The sequence below is a fragment of the Carlito syrichta genome, unplaced genomic scaffold (assembly GCF_000164805.1).
Source record: "Carlito syrichta isolate Samal-C Ts95f unplaced genomic scaffold, Tarsius_syrichta-2.0.1 Scaffold317120, whole genome shotgun sequence".
In the NCBI taxonomy this organism is placed as follows: Eukaryota; Metazoa; Chordata; class Mammalia; order Primates; family Tarsiidae; genus Carlito; species Carlito syrichta.
The window spans coordinates 2239-23040 of record NW_007261216.1 but is presented as its reverse complement, the minus strand read 5'-3'; the positions used below and the strand labels follow the sequence as shown (position 1 = coordinate 23040).

Here is a 20802-nt window from a genome sequence, read left to right as displayed (position 1 = left end):
ACGCACACCTCATCAACATGGGTACCTGTACAATAATATTTGCATATCTAACCCTGAATTGTGCCCTACACCTTTAAAAGAAAAAGATTAAAAGAGAAATAATAATAATAAAAAAGAGATGCTGAGAAAGTTGCAGAAGGTACATATATCATGTAAAGTTAAGTATCTGTATCTGTAAACACATTGCTTCAACTTATTTGTTTCACTTTTCTTTAAAATGGAATGATTGTACCTACCTCACAGGGCGATTGAGTCAGGGGAGCAGTCAATGAAGTAATGCATGTTAAACACTTAGAATACTGTCTGGCATGTAAGCATTGTTGGTATGTAATAGAAAGTGGTGTTGTTTTGCACGATGACATTAGATTGTTTTGACACAATCTTTTTTCTGTAGATTCAACTGATATGAAGTAAGAGTGTTAGGTCATATATTGGAATGATGTGTACAGGTCACTGCTCTGTCTTCCCAGAGCAGGAAATGCTGATTGATGGGATGGGGCAGGGGGACATAGGGACATCAGTTGTATTTTTTTTTTCTTGCTAAAAATTGATGCAGGTGCATCAGAATGTTAAGATTTAACAGGATAGTGTGGTGAATTCTTTTAAAGTGTTTGCTTAAAATATTTCAAAATAAAGATACTTTTTAAGCTTTAAAAAAAAGCATTGACAACTTTGCTAAACTTTTTTGAAGGAAATAATATGGGGTCCAATAGTATATTAGAAAGCATGAACTTTGGAATGAAATGCTTAAATTGTGGCTCTGTAGCCAGCTTTATGACCTTGGGCAATTTATGCAATTTCTGAGTCAATCTTCTCATCTTTAAAATGGGCAGATGCCTCGTAGTTTGATAAGAGAATTAAGTGAGATAACATAAACACCTGGCACATGGGACTAGTCCTTAGTTTTAGGGTGAAATATGTGTATTCAACTTCAGTAATGTGAACTATGGGTAGCACAATGGCATGTAATTAAATTGGCCTGGAAATCTGGCAGCATTTGTGAGATTCCAATGTTCTCTGTTGACAGTTGACTCCGATTATAAATGTATCTCAGGGCCAATCGGGAAGCTCACTGGCATAGAACACCCAAAGCAGTCGTGTGTATCTGCTGTGTATCCATGTTTAATGATCTTTCTTCTCTTTTGAAGTGCGTGTGTGCGCGTGTGCGCACACACACACACACCCCTGTGTTACTCTTGTTTATCTTCTGTGCCCTGTTGTTGCCAGTTAGAACATCTGGGACAAAGCTGACCAGGATCACAGGTGTAACTGTGGAAACTTTCTGGGTACCTTGGGACCTGGCTTCTGTTTGGGGACTCTGTCAGTGACCATGGAGGAGGTGTGGGCTGGTTACCGGAGAGCTGATGGTGGAGATGCAGGGTAGGCGCATGTAGATAACAGTGAGTTGACTTCATGTAGAACTGTTCTCATGTCTCTTGCCACAGGAATTTCTTCACATGGCTCCTGAAGAAGTGACACTCACAGTCCGTCTCATCCGTTCCTTTGAACATCGCAATTTCAGACCTGTAGTGTATCATGGGGTGAATTTGGACCAAACTGTAAAGGAATTTATGGCATTTCTAAAGCAAGGTATGAGACCTGATTGCTATTTTGTTTTATTAGTGTTTTGAAAAAATAGTTGACTGTCACAATAATAATTTTTAAAAATACTAAAGTACTTTGAAAGTACTACTTAGGTTCTAAGCCTGTTCTGGGTCTTGACATCGGCAGAAGTGCTTCCCTGCTGGGTGTGTCACTGAGTAGTGTGTGCCCTCATTAGGGATTGTCACCATCATGTTTGGATGCTGCTTCTTCCTTTTTTTTTTTTTTTTGCTTGTAATGGGTTTATGTTATTGGAGATTGATTGACAAGGGAGTGTAGCATATCAAATTGTATTATCCAGCTAAGCACATGGGCTGGGGGGGAGGGGTGGGGGGAGGGAAACATGGAGCATGTCATGGCAGGAAGGGAGCAGCCAGGAAATCATGAGGGCCCGTGGTCACTGTGGTCACAGAGATAACGACCAGACTAACAGTGCTAATTTCTCATTTTGAACAAAAAGTATGCATGAAGTTATTCTTCATTCTGTTTATGCCCTGGATGGGTCACTCACCTCTGTATTTGATTATGAAAGTGTTCCAATCATCAACATTTAATCAAACATCTAAAATAAGATTTTATTATTTTAATTGAAGTGTAATTTCTATATGGTACAGTGTACAAATCTCAGTGTATGGTTCCATGGTTTTGCCCAATGTATTACTTTATATCTAACTTGATTCTTTTTATTCTGACATAATTTCAGGCTTATAGAAACGTTACAAGAACATGACAAAAATTCCCCAATGTTAACATTTTGTTATGCTTGTTTTATTCTGCTTGCTTTCTCTCTCCCCTCCTCTTCCCCTTTCTCTCTCTCTCATTCTCCTCTCTCTCCCAGATTATGTAGCATCTTCAGCAGAGAACAGTTCATTTTTAGAGAAGAGACAAAACAAAGGAAAAGGACTTTGAGTTTCTAGCTGCAGCAACTTGTGGGAAGACAACTGACAGTCAAAAGCTAGTTAGTAAAGATGTTGAAATAGGTTTCTCTGGTGCCCTCTCTAGTCTGATATGGGTTTAAAGTTGTCTTCACTAGTTAACCTTTGCTCTCCCCAGGAAAGAGGTGAGCAGGATACTGTTTGCCTTTGTAAGTCTCTGTTCTGATTTTTGGCAAATAGAGAGCAGAGCACTTTCCTGCATGATCAACTTCTTCTTTTTTTTCCTTTCATCTGCTGCTTCTTAATTACCTTTAGCTCAAAGCAGCCCTTATGCTAAAGAGGCATATTTTGGGGTGGCATATCCTGTTCTCCTGCAATATCAGACAGTATCCTGTTTTTGAGAGGTCATCCCCCAAAGCATATTCAGGTTTTGAAATGAGAACAAATTTCTACATTTTTATTTTAGAATCTTTATGTATTGTAGGTTTCAGTGTTTCTTAGCATTGATACAGCAAGTGCTATGATGTTCTTGGTACAGTGCAGAATAGATTTTTCTTGAAGTTCTTGAGAATAAGATGTAATTTTTAAGCTGCTATAGTGACCGGGGAAGACATCTTCTCCCCAGGGTCACGGTGTTCTTTTCTTCCCAGGTACCATGATGCCTTTCCTGCAGAGCAGGGGTCCTGGTCACAGGGAGATGCTCGGACCTGCCTACTCACACTTTTTGCCTGCAGTAGGAATACCATAGCTGAGGCTTGTTTCAATTGTGCATGTCCGGAAGTGTGTTCCACCAACTAAAGGGGGAACTTTTGGGGTAGAGACTTCTTTGAGTTGTGGGCTCTGTGCCCAAGCCTGTCTTTGCCATCTGATTTGAGGTACTATGGAACTCTAGAAGGTTGGTAGGCCACATATTTGCCTTTCATGAATTGTGTATATAACAAAGACCAGATAGTTTGATAGTGAGGAGTTTTTGAAATACATTAATAATGATAATTATAGCTAACATGACTGTATATCAGGTACTTTGCTGAGAACTTTACCTAGATGATCTCATTTCATTCTCATACATACCTCTGAAGTAGGAGCTGTTACCTGCATTTTACAGGTGAAGAAACTAAGACGCAGAGAGGTTAAGAAGCTTTCCTGGTGTTACATGGCTAATGGGAGGCCAACTCCAAATCAGGCAGCTTAACTAGAAAACATGTACTCTTAAACACTGCACTATATTGCTCTTTATTCTTCTCTGCTTCCTCATTCACTCCTTGAGTGGCAAATAAATGGATTCACTTAGTGTCAAAAGAGTCTTTGAATTTAGTTTATCTTGCTCTAGCATATGGAATGCTGAGCACTAAAATGTTGGTCTGACATCATAGTATGGTGAACTTTGCATGGGGATGGAAATAGTCATTGTGAAGAATGATCTCTCAGAGTTATTTTAGATGGATTATTGCCTTTCTAAATGTTATTTTCTTAATGTAGTCCCTTTTGCCATCCATGGCTTAACCTAGTCACCTGCCATAATTTGTATTTTTTCTCAGCCAAGAAGCTGTGGTTAAATTTGATTTACTCTCCAGTGGGAATCATTGTACAAAAGCATTGGCCTTCAAAACCTAAAGTTGCAGCCTGGGGAATATGGCGAGCCTTTGTCTCTACAAAACGAATAGTTTTATTTATATTATTAGCCAAGCATGGTGGCGCATGTCTGTAATCCCAGCTACTTGGGAGACTGAGGCAGGAGGATTGCCTGAGTCCAGGAGGTTGAGACTGCAGTAAGCTATGATTGCACCACTGCACTCCAGCCTGGACAACAGAGCAAGACCCCATCTCTAAAAAAAAAAAAAAAAACCCCAAACCTAAAGTTGTATAAATATAAATGTGTATGTTTATATGTAAATATAAAAAACATAAATATGATAAACCTATTGCTGACATATGGGGAATGGATATTAATTAAACATTCTGATCACAGAGGTATCATGATATATTACTTTCTATAGATGAGTATTTTTCTAGATTCAGAATAGTACACAAATTATTTAGATAAAATTAGATTATTTTAATTATCCTTCAATTCAAAAGCATTTCAATACTTATTAATTCTTCAGATCTGGCTTCTGAATGTAAAATCATTCCACCTATGAAGAAGTAGAGTGCTGTGGAGGTTTTGTCCAACCTTCCAGTTCAGTTTGATGGTTTTTCACAATTAGACTGGGGTTATGGGTTTTTTTTTTTTTGAGTTGGAGTCTCACTCTGTCGCCCAGACTGGAGTGCAGTGGCCACTCCCGGCCACCGCAGTCTCAACCTGCTAGGTTCCGGCGATCCTTCCACCTCAGCCTTCCGAGTAGCCGGAATTACAGGCATGCGCTACCACGCCCGGCTGATTTTTTGGTTTATTGTAGAGATGAGGTCTTGCTTTCCAGGCGGGTCTCGAACCTGCAGGCTCAGGCAATCCACTCACCTCAGCCTCCCAAGGCGTGGGATTATAGGCTGAGCCACCGAGCCCCGCTTATGGGTTTTTGAAAGGAAGATCACAGAGATCAAGTGTCACTTTTGTCACATCATATCAGGGGTGTGTACTCTCCATATGATTTATGATTGTAGGTGTTGACCTTGATCACGGGGTTGAAGTAGTGTCAGACTTCTCCTCTCTGAAGTTTCTTTCTTCCCCCCTCCCTTTTCTTACTGTGCTCTTAGGAGGAAGTCTTGTGCTCAGTCCACAGTTAAAGACTGGGGAGTTGTGTTCCCCCTCTTTTAGGGTAGAATATATACAGAATTCATTTGGAATTCTGCATGGGAGATTTTGTTTGGTTGCTCAAATTGTTCTAGTTTTGGCCATTAGAAGGTCTTTTAGTTGGCTCCTGTGTCTCTTTGACATATGCCTTCTGTGTGTGTGTGTGTGTGTGTATGTGTGTGTGTGTGTGTGTGTGTGTGTGTGTGTGTACACGTGTGCATTTGCATTAAGTACTTTCTTTCTGGTATCCCAGGACGCTCCAGGCATATATCTTGTATATTTCTTGTCCCAGGCCTAGCATCAGTCCTTTCTCCAAGGAGTCCTAGTTCCTTTTTAGTGGAAAAAAGTATTAGAAACCAAGATCCAGGTGCTAAGTGTGTTCATTGCTACTGGAATATTATTTCTTTTGGGCCCTCTCTGCTAATGGAACAAAGAATTATGTGTGTATATACTAACCTGTGCTAATGCACATATCTACAAATATTTTTATATGTAACCATTTCTATCTATATATTTAATGTGAGTTCTTACAGATTTTTTCCAGCTCAGTCTTTTACCACATGGGTCATTCCAGCTTCCTCTCCTTGCTTATCTATAGATTCCCATACCAACAGTGAGAAACCTGTCTCCTACCATCTGCCACCCCCTTATTTGTTTAATTCCAGTATTCAGGTACAGCACTGTATCCCCATGGGAAACAACTTGGTATCAATTTGAATATGGTGTTACGTACAGTTCCTTTTGACTTCATCTCGCAAAATCTCTTCATTGTCAGAGTGATTTAGGCTGGCATCTTTTCTTCTACATTTATAATGCAGCGAGAGTATCTTGTCACCTCCTGTATTCTTTCCTGGGATTCTCTGACTTCTTTGGGATTTACTCTTTGGGCTGTAATGTTCTGTAATGTTCCGTTTGACAAATGGTATAATGTCAAGTAGCCACCCTTACAGTGCCATACAGAATAGTTTCACTGCCCCCAAGTCCCCTGTGCTTTACTCACCCCTCCCTGCCTCATACCCCTGACAACCACTGACTTTTTTCCTGTCTCTGTATCTTTTCCAGAATGTCATATCATTGGAATCATATAGTAGGTAGCCTTTCAGACTAGTTACTTTTGCTTGGAAACATGCATTGAAGGTTCTTCCATGCCTTTTTGTGGCAAGTCATGTCTTTCTAATCTCCTGTATTCTGGAACGGTCCCCTGCTTTCTTTTGACTTTCATTATATTGATTTTTAAAGCAAAATCTAGGCCAGTGTCTTACAGACTGTTACATAATTTGGGTTTTCTGAATTACTTTCTCATGATTAGATTCATGTTATATATTTTTGGCAAGATTACCATGTGGGTCAAGGGTTAACAAACTACAGCCTGTGGACCAATTTGACCTGCCACCCATCTTTGTAAATTAAGTTTTATTGGAACCCAGCCGTGCCCATTTATTTACATATTGTATGTACTGCTTTTGTGCGTCAGTGACAGTTGCATGGTTGTGACCCTGTTACAGAAACAGACTGGCCCACAAAACCTAACACGTTGGCTAGCTGACCTTTACAAAAATAGTTTACTGATGCTGATGTGAGTGATTCTTCCTCATTGCATCCCATGAAGCAACATTTAATGTCAGTTTGTCCCATTACTGGTGATACAGATTTAAATCATTCAGTTAAAGTTGCCACCCACCAGATTTCTTTGGTGGAAAATATCTTTCTCTTTCTAATTTGTAAGTAGTTTATGGAGTGAGAAACATTGAGATCATTTATATATTTTGTTTCTAATGGTTTTAGCATTTATTGATAATCTTTACCTGAATCATTGGTGGCTGCAAAATTGTGATTGTTCTAACTCTAAATTCTCTCTACATTTATTATCTGGCATTCTTCTGTTAAAAAAAAAAACCACCCTCTTTTGGGGAAAGGAACAGGGTAATTTTGCAGTAGCAAAGTCTTAGCACTTATCATATTATCACACAGGGACTATTCCTTCAACATGTTGAAGGAATAATTTCCTGAATATAGTAGGTATGCCTTAGACTTTTACCCTGAAAGTAATTTCAGCCAAGATGGTCGAAGATGTACTTATCTACTTGAAACAACTAAAAGACTCTGTATAATATATGAAACACTAGTTTTCAGATATTGGACATCAGGCAGTGTAAGATGGTGGTTCCTGGCCAGGGGAAACAAGGTGACCTCTCTGGTTGTGCATCTTCCAGGCCACAGAGAAGACAGAGAGAATTCAGGCAAAGCCTGGTGGGTTCCATGAGTTTAGAAATCAGAGATGGCAGTCTGCAGTGGAGCCTGAAGTGTTCACAGGGCATAGTACTGGAATAGAGACAGCTCTACAAAGAGAAGGCTCTGAAGATTTGCAGAACATCTTCGAAGATTTGCAGAGCATGAATCTTCATTTGAATATGGATCAGTGCAAGTATGAAGGAAACTACTGAAAGCCCTGGGAAAGAAACAGAAGGGAAAATGTTCAGAGCTCATATAAGCCTGGGAATAGTTTTTATTCCACCAGCTAAAGTGGAAACCTTGTTATTCACAGGTTACTGGGCAGAGTATCTAGAAGGCTATTGCTGCAGTTGTAGAGAAAACTTATCTCCAGGCTAAATTCTGTTCTGGTCTCACCTAACAAAGCTCAAAGCAAGACTCAAAAGGATCAAATTGTTTCCAAGTAACTTAAATGTGTCCCAGAAGAAAGTTAAGAAAAGCTCATAGGAATACGAAAATGTCTAGCACCCAAAAAGATAAAGTCACAATGTCTGGCATCAAATCAGATATGCAAAGAAGCAAGAAAAAATAACCTATAATGAGTAGAAAAAAAAAATCAATCAATTGAAACCAAGTCAGAAATATTGCAGATGATAAAATTAGTAGGCAAGGGTGATGAGTTATAGATATATTGCAAATGTTCAGAAAAGTAGAGGAAAGATTGAGCATGTTAGCAATGGAAGATATAAAAAACAAAAACACCTGAATTGAACTTCTAGAAATGAAAAAAGTCAGTGTCTGAGATGGATATACTCTGGACAGGATTAGCTTGCAGATTAGATGCCATGGAAGAAAGGGTTAGTCAATTTAAAAACATAGAAAAAAAAAATCTAAAATGAAACACAGAAAAATACTTAAAAAAAAAAAAAGCAGTAAGGACGTATGGGACTACTTCCAGTATCTAAATATGTATGTAAAAGGAGAGGAGCGGGGGCACGGAGACAGAAAACATATTTGAAGAAATTATGGCGAAAAATTTTACAGACATATTGAAAACCAGAGACCCACAGATCCAAGCAGTTCAACAAATTCCAAGCAAAAGAAACATGAAGAAAGCTACACTAAAGCATGCCATAATCAAACTGCTTATAACTGGTGATAAAGTGAAAATATTAAAAACAGCCAGAGAACAAAAGAACATATCACATAAAAAAGGAGCAAAGATGAAAATGATGACAGACTTCTCATCAGAATCAAGGCAGGCCAGAAAGAAGATGCTGGAGTAACTTCTTTAAAGTAGTCAAAGAAAAATAAAACGCCAACCTAGGTTTCTATACCCATTTTTCAAGAGTGAAGGCAAAATGAAGGTGTCTTCAGACATACAAAAGCTGAAAGAATTAATCATTCAGGGAGCTGCACTATAAGAAATGCTAGAAGACTTTCTTCAGACAGAAGGCAAATGATACCAGAGGGAAATCTGAATGTACACAAAGAAATATAGAGTACTGGAAATGGTAAACATGTGATAAATATAAGCTATGCTCCTATTTTTTCTTCTTTGTTTTTTGAGTTGGGATCTCACTCTGTCGTCCAGGCTGGAGTGCAGTGACACACTCATGACTCACCACAGCCTTGACCTTCTGGGCTCTGACTATCCTTCTGTCTCAGTCTCCTGAATAGCTGGCACTACAGACACGAGCTAACGTATCCAGCTAATGTTGCATTTTTTGTAGAGATGAGGTCTTGCTATGTTTCCCAGGCCATTCTTGAACTCCTGGGTTCAAGCAGTTTTCCCATCTCGGCCTCCCAAAGTGTTGGGATTCACAGCAGGAGCCACTGCACTCGGCCCTGTTTTTCTTATTTTAAAAATAATTTAAAAAAATATTTGACCATTGAAGAAAAACAATGACAACGTATTATGGGGTTTATGGAAAATTTATGGTAGTAATAGCACAAAAAGCCCCCCCCAAAAGAGAGAGCAATGGTAGTTTCTTTTACTAGCTATGAAGTGTTATCACTTGAAGGTAGACTAAGTTAAAGATGTTTACTACAAACCTTAAAGCAACAATACAGCTAATAAGCCCACAAAAGGGAGAAAATGGAATCATAAAAATTGTCAAATAGTCATTCCAAAAGAAGGTAGAAAAAGAGGGAACAAACAACAGATGGAAAATAAAAAAACAATAGCAAGATTTAAACCCAAACATATTTAATAGTCACATAAAATGAAAAATGGTCTAAACATTCCAGTTAAAAGACAGATGTATGACAGAAGGTCCCAATTATATGTCACCTACAAGAAATGCACTTTATTTATTTATTTTTTGGGTTTCCATTATTTAATTCTGCTTGGGAGTTTCTCTCTGTTCTTTTATCAGGTTCTCCAAAGTAAGAAATGCACTTCAAATGTAAAGATGAAACTCGTTTAAATGTAGAAGGATGAGAAAAGTAAACCATTCTAATATGAACCAAAAGAAAAGTGAACTGACTATATTAGTATCAGATGAAGTAGATTTCAGAGCAAAATACTCCTAGAGAGAAAGACTGTCATGTTATAATGATAAAGTCATCAGCTAATCAAGAGGATGTGATGGTGCACCTAACAGCAGAACTTCAAAACACATGAAGTGAAAACTCATAGTAACAGATGAATGGAACAAGTAGACAGAAAATCAGTAAGGATCAAGAGAACTTGAACAACACCATCGACCTAATTGACCAGACTGATGTTTGTAGAACTCTGCATCCAACAACAACAGAAAAACATGGCGCGTTTATCGAGAGACCATATATTCGGAGCTGTAAAAAAAGTTTCAGTAGATTTAAAAGGATTCAAATTACATAGTGTCTGCTTTCTGGCCACAGTGGAATTAGATTTGACATCGGTAACAGAAAGATCTCTGGAAAATCCTCAAATATTTGGAAAGCAACTTACTTCTAAATAGCCTATGTGTCAAAACAGACATCAAAAGAGAAAATATTTTGTACTGAATGAAAATGAATATACAACTTGTCAAAAATTTGTGCGACACATGTAAAACAGTACTTAGAAGAAAGCCTATGGGTCAAAACACTAAAATGGTCATGAAAGCAAAATACTAAAATGTAGAATGAAGTACTAAAATGTCTACATTAAAAAGAGGTCTCAACTCATTGATTTCAGTCTTTGTATTAAGAAACTAGAAACAGAAAAGCAAATTAAGCCTAAAATAATCAGGCCGAGCACAGCAGCTCACATCCATAATCCCAGCACTTTGGGAGGCAGAGGCAGGAGGATTGCTTGAGCCCCAGAAATTTGAGACCAGCTTGGGCAACATAGACCTTGTCTGTAATAATACAGAATTAAATAAATTAAAAGAAAACAAAATAATCAGAATGAAAGAAATAAAGATCACCACAAAATAGAAAAGCCATGGAGAAAACCAATGATTAATAAAATTGAGAAAGCTCTAGCCAGACTGATTATGAAAAAAACAGGGACAATACAAGTTATCAGTATCAAGAGTGAGAGTTGTCACATCATTATAGACTTTCTTTAGATATGAGAAGAATGATAAAGGAATATTCTTAACAAGTCCATACCTATAAATAAATTATCCTAGATGAAGTTGACCAACTCATTGAAAGACCTAGGTTACCAAAGCTCACTAAAGAAGAAACCAGTAATCTGAACAATCGTGTCTTAAAACGAATTATAGATAAAATATTCTCTCCAAGAAAACTCTAGGCCCAGATAGCTTCATTAGTAAATATTACCATATTTTTAAGAAGGAATACTCTGAGTTAGAAGACTAAAAAGTAGGAGGGCCAAGTGCAGTGACCTATTGCTATAATTCCAACTACTCGGGAAGCTGAGGCAGGAGGATCACTTGAGGCCGGGAGTTCGAGACCAGCCTGGACAACATAGTGAAACTCTGTCTCTCAGGGGGAAAAAAAAAAAGAAAAAAGGAGGAAATGTTTTTCAACTCATTCTCTGAAAACCAGAGAAAGTTGTTAGAAGAAAATAAAACTACCAGTCAATATCCATCATGAACGGAGATGTAAAAATTCTTAACCAAACTTTAGCAAATCAATTCCAACAATACTTGCAAAGGATAATACATCATAACCATGTAGGGTTTATCCTGGGAATACAAGGCTGGCTCCACTAAAAAAAAAAAAAAAAATCAGTGTTATTCATCATATTAATAGTTAAGAAAAGAAAATCATGATTATTTTCATTGGCGAAGACAAAATCCAAAATCCATTTCTGCTGGAAAAAACTCTAGGCAAACTAGGAACAGAAGGAGAGGTCCCCTTCCTGATTAAGGGTAGCTATGAAAAACTGACACCTAACATCATTCATGGTGAGAAAATGAGTGCTTTCCTCTTAAGACCCTCTTGACGAACCAAGTAGGTGTGTCTGCTCATCATCACTTCTCAGCATTGCTCTGGAGCTCTTACCCAGTTTATTAAGGCAAGAAGAAATAAAAGGCATCCCTGTTAGAAAGGAAGAAATTAGACTGTTACTTTTCACAGGCAATATGCTTGTCTATATAGAAAATTCTACAAAATCTATACAAATGCTACCAGAACTAATAAGCTGAGCTTAGCAAGGTTGTAGAATATAAGATCGTATATAAGAGTCAATAGTATTTCTAGTTAATAGCAATATGTGGTTGGAAACTGAAAAAAAATTATAACAGCATCAAAAAAACATGAAATAGAATACATGTGGTAGTGGTGTAAGACTTTTACACTGAAATGCTAAACATCACTGAGAAAAAATTTAAAAGATCTAAGTAAATGGAGAGATGTACTGTGTTCATGGATCAGAAAACTCAGTACTGTTAAGATGCTGTGTCTCCTCAAATTGTTGTATATATTCCAATCCCAATAAAAAATCTCAGCAGACTTTTTTTTTCCCTTTCAGATAATGTCACATTTACTCTACAATTTGTAAGGAAAGGCAAAAGACCTAGAATAGTCATAACAACTTACAAAAAGAAGAAAACAAAGTTGAAGGAATTATACTACTTGATTTCATGACTTACTAATATAAAGCTATGGTAATCAATACAGCATGTGTGGTATTGGTGTATAGATTGGTATACATGTCACCGGAAGCAGAGGCCAGAAATAGACACACATGTGTTCAACTGATTTTTGATCAAGGTATTTTTGGGGAAAGAGTAATCTTTCCAAACAAGGTATTGGGACCATTTGATAGCCATATGCGAATAAATGAACCTCAACTCTTACTTCCTATGCAAAAAATAATTCAACATTGGCTAAGACCTAAATGTAAAACATGAAACTGTAAAACATTTAGGGAGAGACATAGGGAAAAATCTTAGAGACCTTAATTTTGGTAAAAATGTCTTAAATATAGAACAATAAGCACAAACCACCCAAAAAAATCAGTTGGGCTTCCAAAATTAAAAACTTTGCTTTTCAAAATATACTGTTGAGAAAATAAAAAGACAAACCACAATGAAAATATTTGTAACACATAGATCCAACCAAGGAACTTCTACCTATTATAATAAGAATTAAGAAAACAAAACCTGGCTGGGTACAGTGGCTCATGCCCATAATCCCAGCACTTTGGAAGGCCGAGGTGGGAGGATTGCTTGAGCCCAGGAGCTCAAGACCAGCCTAGGCAACACAGTGAGACCTTTTGTCTGCAAAAAAATTAGCCAGGCATAGTGGTGTGTCCTTGTAGTCCTAGGTATTTGGGAGGCTGAGGTAGGAGGATTGCCTGAGCCCAGGAGGCTGAGGCTGTGGTGAGCCTTGATTGTGCCACCGCACTTTTCTTTTGGGGTACACAGTGAGTCCCTGACCCCAAAAGAAAAGCTCCGAAAACTCAAAAACCTCTTGCAACTCACTAATAACACAATCCAATTGAAAGTGGCCAAAATAACTTATTAATGCTCATCATTAATCTTTAGTGAAATGGAAATTAAAACCACAACGAGAGTACAACACACCCATAGAATGGCTAATTGAAAGGACTGCCCATACCAAGTTTTGACTAGCATGTGGAGAGCTGGAACTCTCACATACTACTAGTAGGAATATGAATAGGCATGACCACTTAGATGATTTGGCAATTTCTGAAAAAAAGCAAAACATATTCCTACCATGCCATCCAGGTAGAATGAAACGACACGTCTGCGAGAAATGAAAGTAAATATCCACTTATGAATGCTCCCAGATGTATTTGTAACAGTATAAACTGGGAAACGGCCTTTTGCATAAGGAAGGTGTCCTTTTTCTCTTCCCTTTCAGGCATCTTCTGTGTATTTCTTCTAACGTTCTTGTCTCTCCATAATATGTCTAAAGTCTGATCTGTTTTTCTCTCTGTGGAAGATAACGGCTTTGAGTCCCAGCCTTCTCAGTGTCACTGAATAGGAGTTGAGAAGAGTGGGTTCTAGTTCTACCTCTTGCCACCTTGGGCTGACCTATCACCTTCTTGGGGCTTCGGAGTTCACAACTGTCGGTTGAAGGGATTAAATGATATGTATTCATTCATGAGTTGTTTTGAGCACATGTCATGTGCCAGACAGGATTTCAGATGCTGACAACACAATGAAAAAAACAAGCTGTGGTCCCTGCCCTCAATGAACTAGTATTTGTTCATCTGTTATGTACTGGACACTGTTCTAGGTTTTGAGAAGACAGCCCATAATGTCTTCATCTCAAAGTATTTATGAATTTGTAGAGAATAGAGACAAAAATAAACAGATGAAAGTGTAATTGTAAAACATGTTATGAAGGAAACAACATTAGAGAGACCCCTCTTTTAGGCAGGGTTGTCAGAGGAGGTGGCATTTCAGTTGGGATCTATAGACAGGAAGAGAAAAGGTACTCGTGTGTGTCTTGGTGGTTGTCTCGTCTCTCAGAAATCTAGATTGCATGTAATGCTGATTCGATTGCTTCCATTATAGGCATCTTTAAATGCTAATAGCTTCATGGGGCCATCTGTCCTTCACCTCATGCCTTTCTTCAGGTGGGCTCATTGTCTAACTCAGAAAATAAGACAATGGCAATACATGAAATGGATTTAGTGTTCCTTTCTGATACTTGTTTAGCGCATAATTCATAAGCAAGTGAAAGCAAGAAGGATAAAATGAAGTGTATTTGCCTTGGCAAACCTAAGTCAGACAAGTTTCAAATTGGTGTCTGGCATGTGAACCCTGCCGCCAAGAGAAGTTTCCTTTGGTCTGTAGTGCTTTAAAAGTCAAGAAATTTCACCTAAAACCCTAGATTTTTTAACATTGCCATGTAAATCTTTAGGTATGGCCACTCCAAGCCTATGTTGCTACTGCCCTGTGGTCAGTCAGCACTGAGTGGCAGAGCCCCTTTGGTGGGCGCATGCCTCGGATCTCAAAGCTCCTACGCTTTGAGCTGTTTCGCTCACCTGTCGTTGCCTGTCTGGCTCCGTGTGAATTTGTTTGACTAAGAATCATTTCAGGGGTGTGTGTGTGATGTGTTTAAATATCTGTGCCTGGGACCAGCCTGCTGTGAATCTGGTGCACTTGTGCTAGGCTGGGTGAATTTATTTTGTTTTTTTGAGTTGGAGTCTCACACCGTCGCCCAGACTGAAGCTCAGTGACATACTTACAGCCACTGCAGCCTCGACCCTCTGGGCTCAGGCGATCCTTCGCCTCAGCCTTCCAAGTAGCTGGAACTAAAGGCGTGTGCCACCACACCCTGCTAGGCTGGGTGATTATAATGTGCAGTCAAGGCAAGGCTATAGATAGCACTGACTGTAAACATGCCTTTGCTACAGCATTTGCCCCTCCAGTGCATGCTCTCAGGAGGGGTAGCTTCTCTCCATAACTGCTTTTTGATCCTGTTTCTAGAATACCCGGTGGTGGGTACTTTGAATGCTTGCAACATAAATGAATAAATTGTATTTTATTGCTCTACATCCTTGCCAGCAAAAAGAAAAGAAAAATTGTATATACTTGACCTTGGAAAGGCAGATTTAATTTTAAAAAATACATTCCTATTCAGTTGTGTGAGCTTTCTTTGTTCGTTTGTCTTTAGTAGATAGCATAGTCATGTATTTAGTAGATAACACATTCATATTTAAGATCAAAATATAAAAAGGAACGCAAATGAAAAGTTTCCTTCACTTCTGTTCCCTGCCTGATCAGTGCACCATGCCCCCCCATGCTAGTTCAAGCAAATACAACCATACATTCTTAGTTTACCCCCTTTTACTCAAAAGGTGGCTTCCTAAAAGTGTTCTCCTTATACCTCTTCATATATCTTGAAGATTTTATATAGTAAAGGACTTCCTTCCTCTTTTTTCTTTAGTTGAAAAATACTTGGTTTTCTTTTTCTTTTTTTGAGAAAGCAGGATTTACTAAGAGGACAGAAAAGCTCCCACAGTGGGAGGGGACCCAAAGAGGTTGCCTGGAAAATACTTTTTATTGTTTGGGCATATTATGATTTATTTAACAAGTACCTCCTTGAAGAACATTTGGGTTTTCTAAGCATTTGCTACTGTGAACAGTGCTGAGTTAGTGCCCTTGAGTATATGTTATTTCACATGTGCAGTGTATATCTCTGTGATATACTCTAGTAGCATGGCTAGGTCAAGTAGAATATGCATATGTAATTTTGACATATATTTCCAAACTGCCCTCTATAGGGTTTGTACCATCAGATCTTATTAATTAATACCGGTATTTGGAGTATTTTTTAAAGAGAGTATTTGTTTTGTCTTCTTTGAAGAATTAGAGGAGTTATTTTGTGGGATCTGAACTTTGGTAGGAATAATAAGATTGTTCTAGATCATTGATTTCCACAAATGGCCAAAGACCATTAAGGGTTTTCAGATTCATATGCTTAACAAACATCAACTATATAGAGATAATGTCTCACACATATATGAGTATATATTTCAAATATACATAAATACTGTTATATTTAATAAATACCAGTTCTTTTAATAGTGTGACTGAATTCTTTGTGTGTGTGTATGTGTCTATGTGTTTCTCTGTGTGTGTTTTACTGACTTCTTAGTTTAGCTAATAACAGGTAAACCTCTTGGTGATGACTGCATTGTTTTAGATGACCCTTTGATTTTGGTGGTGTGTTGACTTCATTCTGTGTTCTATCCGTTTTGTCAAAGTAACTTGTTCTATCCGTTTTGTCAAAGTAACTTAGTCTAGCCGGGCTTGGTGGCTCAGCCTGTAATCCCGCGCCTCTGGGAGGCTGAGGTGAGTGGATTGCCTAAGCCCGTGGGTTCGAGACCCGCCTGGGCAGGCGAGACCTCATCTCTACAATAAATCAAAAAATCAGCCGGGCGTGGTAGCACGCGCCTGTCGTTCCAGCTACATGGAAGGCTGAGGCGGAAGGATCGCCGGAGCCCAGCAGGTCGAGGCTGCGGTGGTCGGGAGCGGCCACTGCACTCCAGTCTGGGCGACAGAGTGAGACTCCAACTCAAAAAAAAAAAAAAAAAAATTAACTTAGTCTGTAGATATAGAACAGAACAAAAAGATTATGCATATACTATGTTGCATATGTTACAGTAAAAATAATCTTTCTCTTGTAGATGTCCCTTTAAGGACCAGCCTGCCACCACCATTCAGAAATTATAAATATGGTAACCAATTTTTCTTATTCTTTAAAAATATTTATTAATATAATTTTGTATTAATTTTTTGTTGATACAAATTTAAATTTGGTTTTTGAAAATGAATTTACTATCTGTAAATAAGAGCTGGCTTGGAAGTTTATTTAGAAATATAAGAATCCTAGAATATACTACTGTTGGTTGTAACAGCAGGGAAGTGTCATATTTGTGAGGGACAGTATGTTTGGTGAAACTACGTCTGAAATGATTTTCTTTGCCAGGCAGTCAGAAAAGGAAAAACGACTGAAGATTAAGAATTAAAAGAAGAACTTTAACATTTTAAATGCCACTAACTTGAGCATGTTATATAATAGCTTCATATGTTACAATTGGTGAGTTAACAATGTCGTGGTAAGGGAAGAAGCTGGGTGTCATAATTTGGTATAAAGACTGTATAGTTATTAACCTTCAGCGTAGGGACACTCACCAGACTTTGAATTTAAGACTTCATTTGAAAGTTATGATGCACCTAATAAATATTTCTGTTAATTGGTGTAGACACTTTCAAGTATAAATTTTTTATGACCTTAAATTATTTTTTGGAGTGGCCTTTCATTCTGTTCCCATTTGATAGAGCAACTTATGACCTAAAATCCTTTGAAATCACAATCTTCCCTGTGCTACGCATTTTAATATCCAGAGACTAATTGTGAAGTTATAAGGGGTGGTCAAGCAGACATTGAAGGCACTAAGTGGAAAGTACTTTGATTTATTGTACTTAAAGAATTTACATGCTCAGTGTTGAATAAGAGAAAGGAATAAAAAGCATGGTTAAGGTAAATGTGAAACTTCTTCATTGTGACTTTCATGCTTTCAAAGTATAATGCCTTGAAATATAGTCTGAAACCAGAATCAACCTACAGATGCCATTTCCAATTAGAATGTTACATTATGGTTTCTCTTTTTGTGTGGTGTGTGTATATGCATGCATGCATGTCTGTGTATGTCTGTATCCAAACTGTGTTCCATGTAACTTATTTTGAAAGATGAATTTTAGATAATGAAAGCATTAGAATATCTGAGTTGCTAGACATTATTGTGCTAGATAATGTATCTTTTTGGTTAGTCCATCTTATTAGCACCCTTTTATCCTAGTATTTCTATACTATTCAGATGAATTGACAGAAAAAATGAAGACATTTATCTGTGAAGAAATTATAGAACCACTGGAGCTTTGATAGACTTCAAGTGGTTCTTTGTCTGAGCTTGGCTCTTTAACAATCTGTTGCTTGTGTTGAACAAAAAAGGCCGAAGTGTTACTTTTTCACCTCTCACTGTCATCTAGTATTGCCACCTCAGGGTCTGTGGGGATAGAACATTCTGTTGGGTGTTATGGAGTAGAAAGGGTGTGGAATCAGATTTCAGTTTTGCCAGTTACTGTCTCTCCCTGACCTTGGCTGAAGGGCTGGTTCTCCCCAGAGTCTGAGATTTCTCAGAGTCCCTCATCCCATTTAATTGGTGTCTACGTCTGTTATTGATTTATCACCCATGCTACTTATTTTTAAATCCTTATTGCCTAGACATTGTGCATGCAGGCACACAAAAATTTGGTGGTTGTACAGTGTGGGCTGCCCATCCCTGACTTTTTTGTAAGATTGTGTGAGATACTCCACAAACATGTTATTTTTTATTTTTGAGGTTACTTTCCTCAAGGAATTTGCATTAAGGAAATGATACCCACAGATGTTGTTTGTGTTAATAATGAGGATTTTGTTTTTTAAGGCAGTAAGAACAAGTGAAGTGGCTTGTTAACCAAAAAAGGGACATTAATACGTTTTTTGCTAGCTTGTCATTTTTTCTTTCTTACCTACTTTTCTGGTCTCTCTGTTGGAGAGACAAATCTGGCAAAAATTTCTCTTCAGAACAGTTATTTTTCTGCTGAAAAATGATCCTTTTTATTGTGGGATTGTCAAACCTATTAGAGCAACAATAGTTCTAATTTAAAGGCTCATTAACAAAATATATAGAAGATGATTAATTTTTAGTAAAGTCAGACTATAGTTTTGTGAGTTGATTGTAACCTTGAGCTCCTGTTATTAATTACTATTGGCTCCTCTAACTTGTCTCAAATAATAAACTGAAATCTATTTGTAGTGAGAAAAAGGGTATGATAGGTAACTCAGAATAATAATCTGAAAGTCACATTTGTTTATTTTCTTACGTATATTATAAGCTTATTTTTTTTTTTTAGCAATTGTGGCATATTTACATTCCTAATACGCACATTTTACTTAAGTTAGATTTATTTTTATTTCTTAAGAATATAGGGTTATGGTCCAAGGAGTATGCCGGCCTCGTATTAAAAACTGTGGCAGATAATTGAAAGTTGATTATTTATAATAAGTAATTCAGAATGCTAGTGCTTAACTGGAGAGGTACACTATGCTTCAGTGTTATGAGGACATAGTTAAGTCAAGGTCTGTCTTTAAAATAGATGGTTTCATTTCATGTCACTGTTGGAATTCCTCGGTACACGCTGGTTGATAGAAATGAATTGTAGTTTAAGGCTGAGAGTCTATTCAGATATAATAACGCATTGTAGTCATAATGCAATAATTATATGGTTAAATAAAAATTAGTGAAGAATTGGAAGCTTTCTGAATTTCAGCCTGATGATGGCTGCATCTATTATATAATTAAGGGCTGATTGTTGTAGAGTTAGAATTTTATCCACGTGTGGAGCAATTACTTATTGGAAAGGCACAGGGTAACCTGACTTCAAGATAAACAGATTAAGGAGTGAAGTTGGGCTTGAATAGAGCAGATTAGATGGTGTGAGCCTGTGCAGTCTTTGCTAACCAGCAGGCAGACATTGACATTCTCTGGGCATTAGCATCCATGCTCAGATTACAAGCGATCCTAGACACAGTGTTTGAATTCTGAGAGTGGTATCATCATTTGACCTCTTGTCATCATATCTAGTCTGAGAAATGAGTCGACTTTTAAAAATTTCTTTTGTTAATGTCTGTCTAAGACATTTTTAAATACATTATTTGCTAATCCTCTCCTGTATTGACTCCAAAAAACAGGATAGAGTAATTTGATGCATTTGTCTTCTAGTCTAAGATAAATATGCTGAGTTGACATCAGGTTGTTGCACACAGCTGTATATGTCAAAGACACAAACTTTAAAGGATCCCTGTACTTTTATGTTCAACTTTAATGATTTGCCAAAGTAATTTTTCTTTTACTATATACCATATTTTAAGAGAGTCTGAACATAAGGCAAGAAGTTAAATTTCTCAATTTCATTGCCATTGTCATCTCACTTTAATCATTTGAAAAGAAGTTTGAGATAATCCGTGTAAAAGGAAACTTGCTTTTTTTCTTTCAGATAAACTAAAGATTATCCACCAAGCACATAAATCAAAGGTATGTCTACATGCAGTATCTGGCACATAGCAAATAATCAATGTTGGTTGAATTGGTGAGTAAGTGAATGAATACATGCACATCTAAAATATTTCGCATTATGATAGCATTTTAAATTTTGTAGGTACCTTTTCTACTGCCTTACTTTTCCATTAAATAAAAAAAACCCTAAGTCATATCCCTGCTAGTAGCCTATCTTTTAGAAAGTGTTAATTAAAATTAAAAAGCATACCATATGTTATCAAGCATATATATTGAAAGTTAAAATAATAATAAAATTGGGGAAAGTAAATTCAGGTTACATACAGAAGAAACTACTGTAATCTGACAATTCACTCTGTTTGATTTCCTTAATTCTGCACCAGAAGAAAAAGCCCAGA

At 37.5% G+C, this 20802-nt stretch overlaps 1 protein-coding gene across 1 annotated transcript in view; it reads left to right on the top strand.

The window, feature by feature from the left end:
* Positions 1–20422, top strand: part of CUNH2orf76 (chromosome unknown C2orf76 homolog) — a gene marked incomplete at its 3' end in the record, with an annotated part of 35149 nt that extends 14727 nt beyond the window's left edge. The window contains exons 2-4 of the mRNA XM_021707389.1: positions 1446–1590; positions 16970–17020; positions 20385–20422. Coding sequence (XP_021563064.1) covers positions 1458–1590; positions 16970–17020; positions 20385–20422 — 222 coding nt within the window. The remainder of the gene's footprint in view (positions 1–1445; positions 1591–16969; positions 17021–20384) is intronic.
* Between the last annotated feature and the right edge of the window lie 380 nt (positions 20423–20802).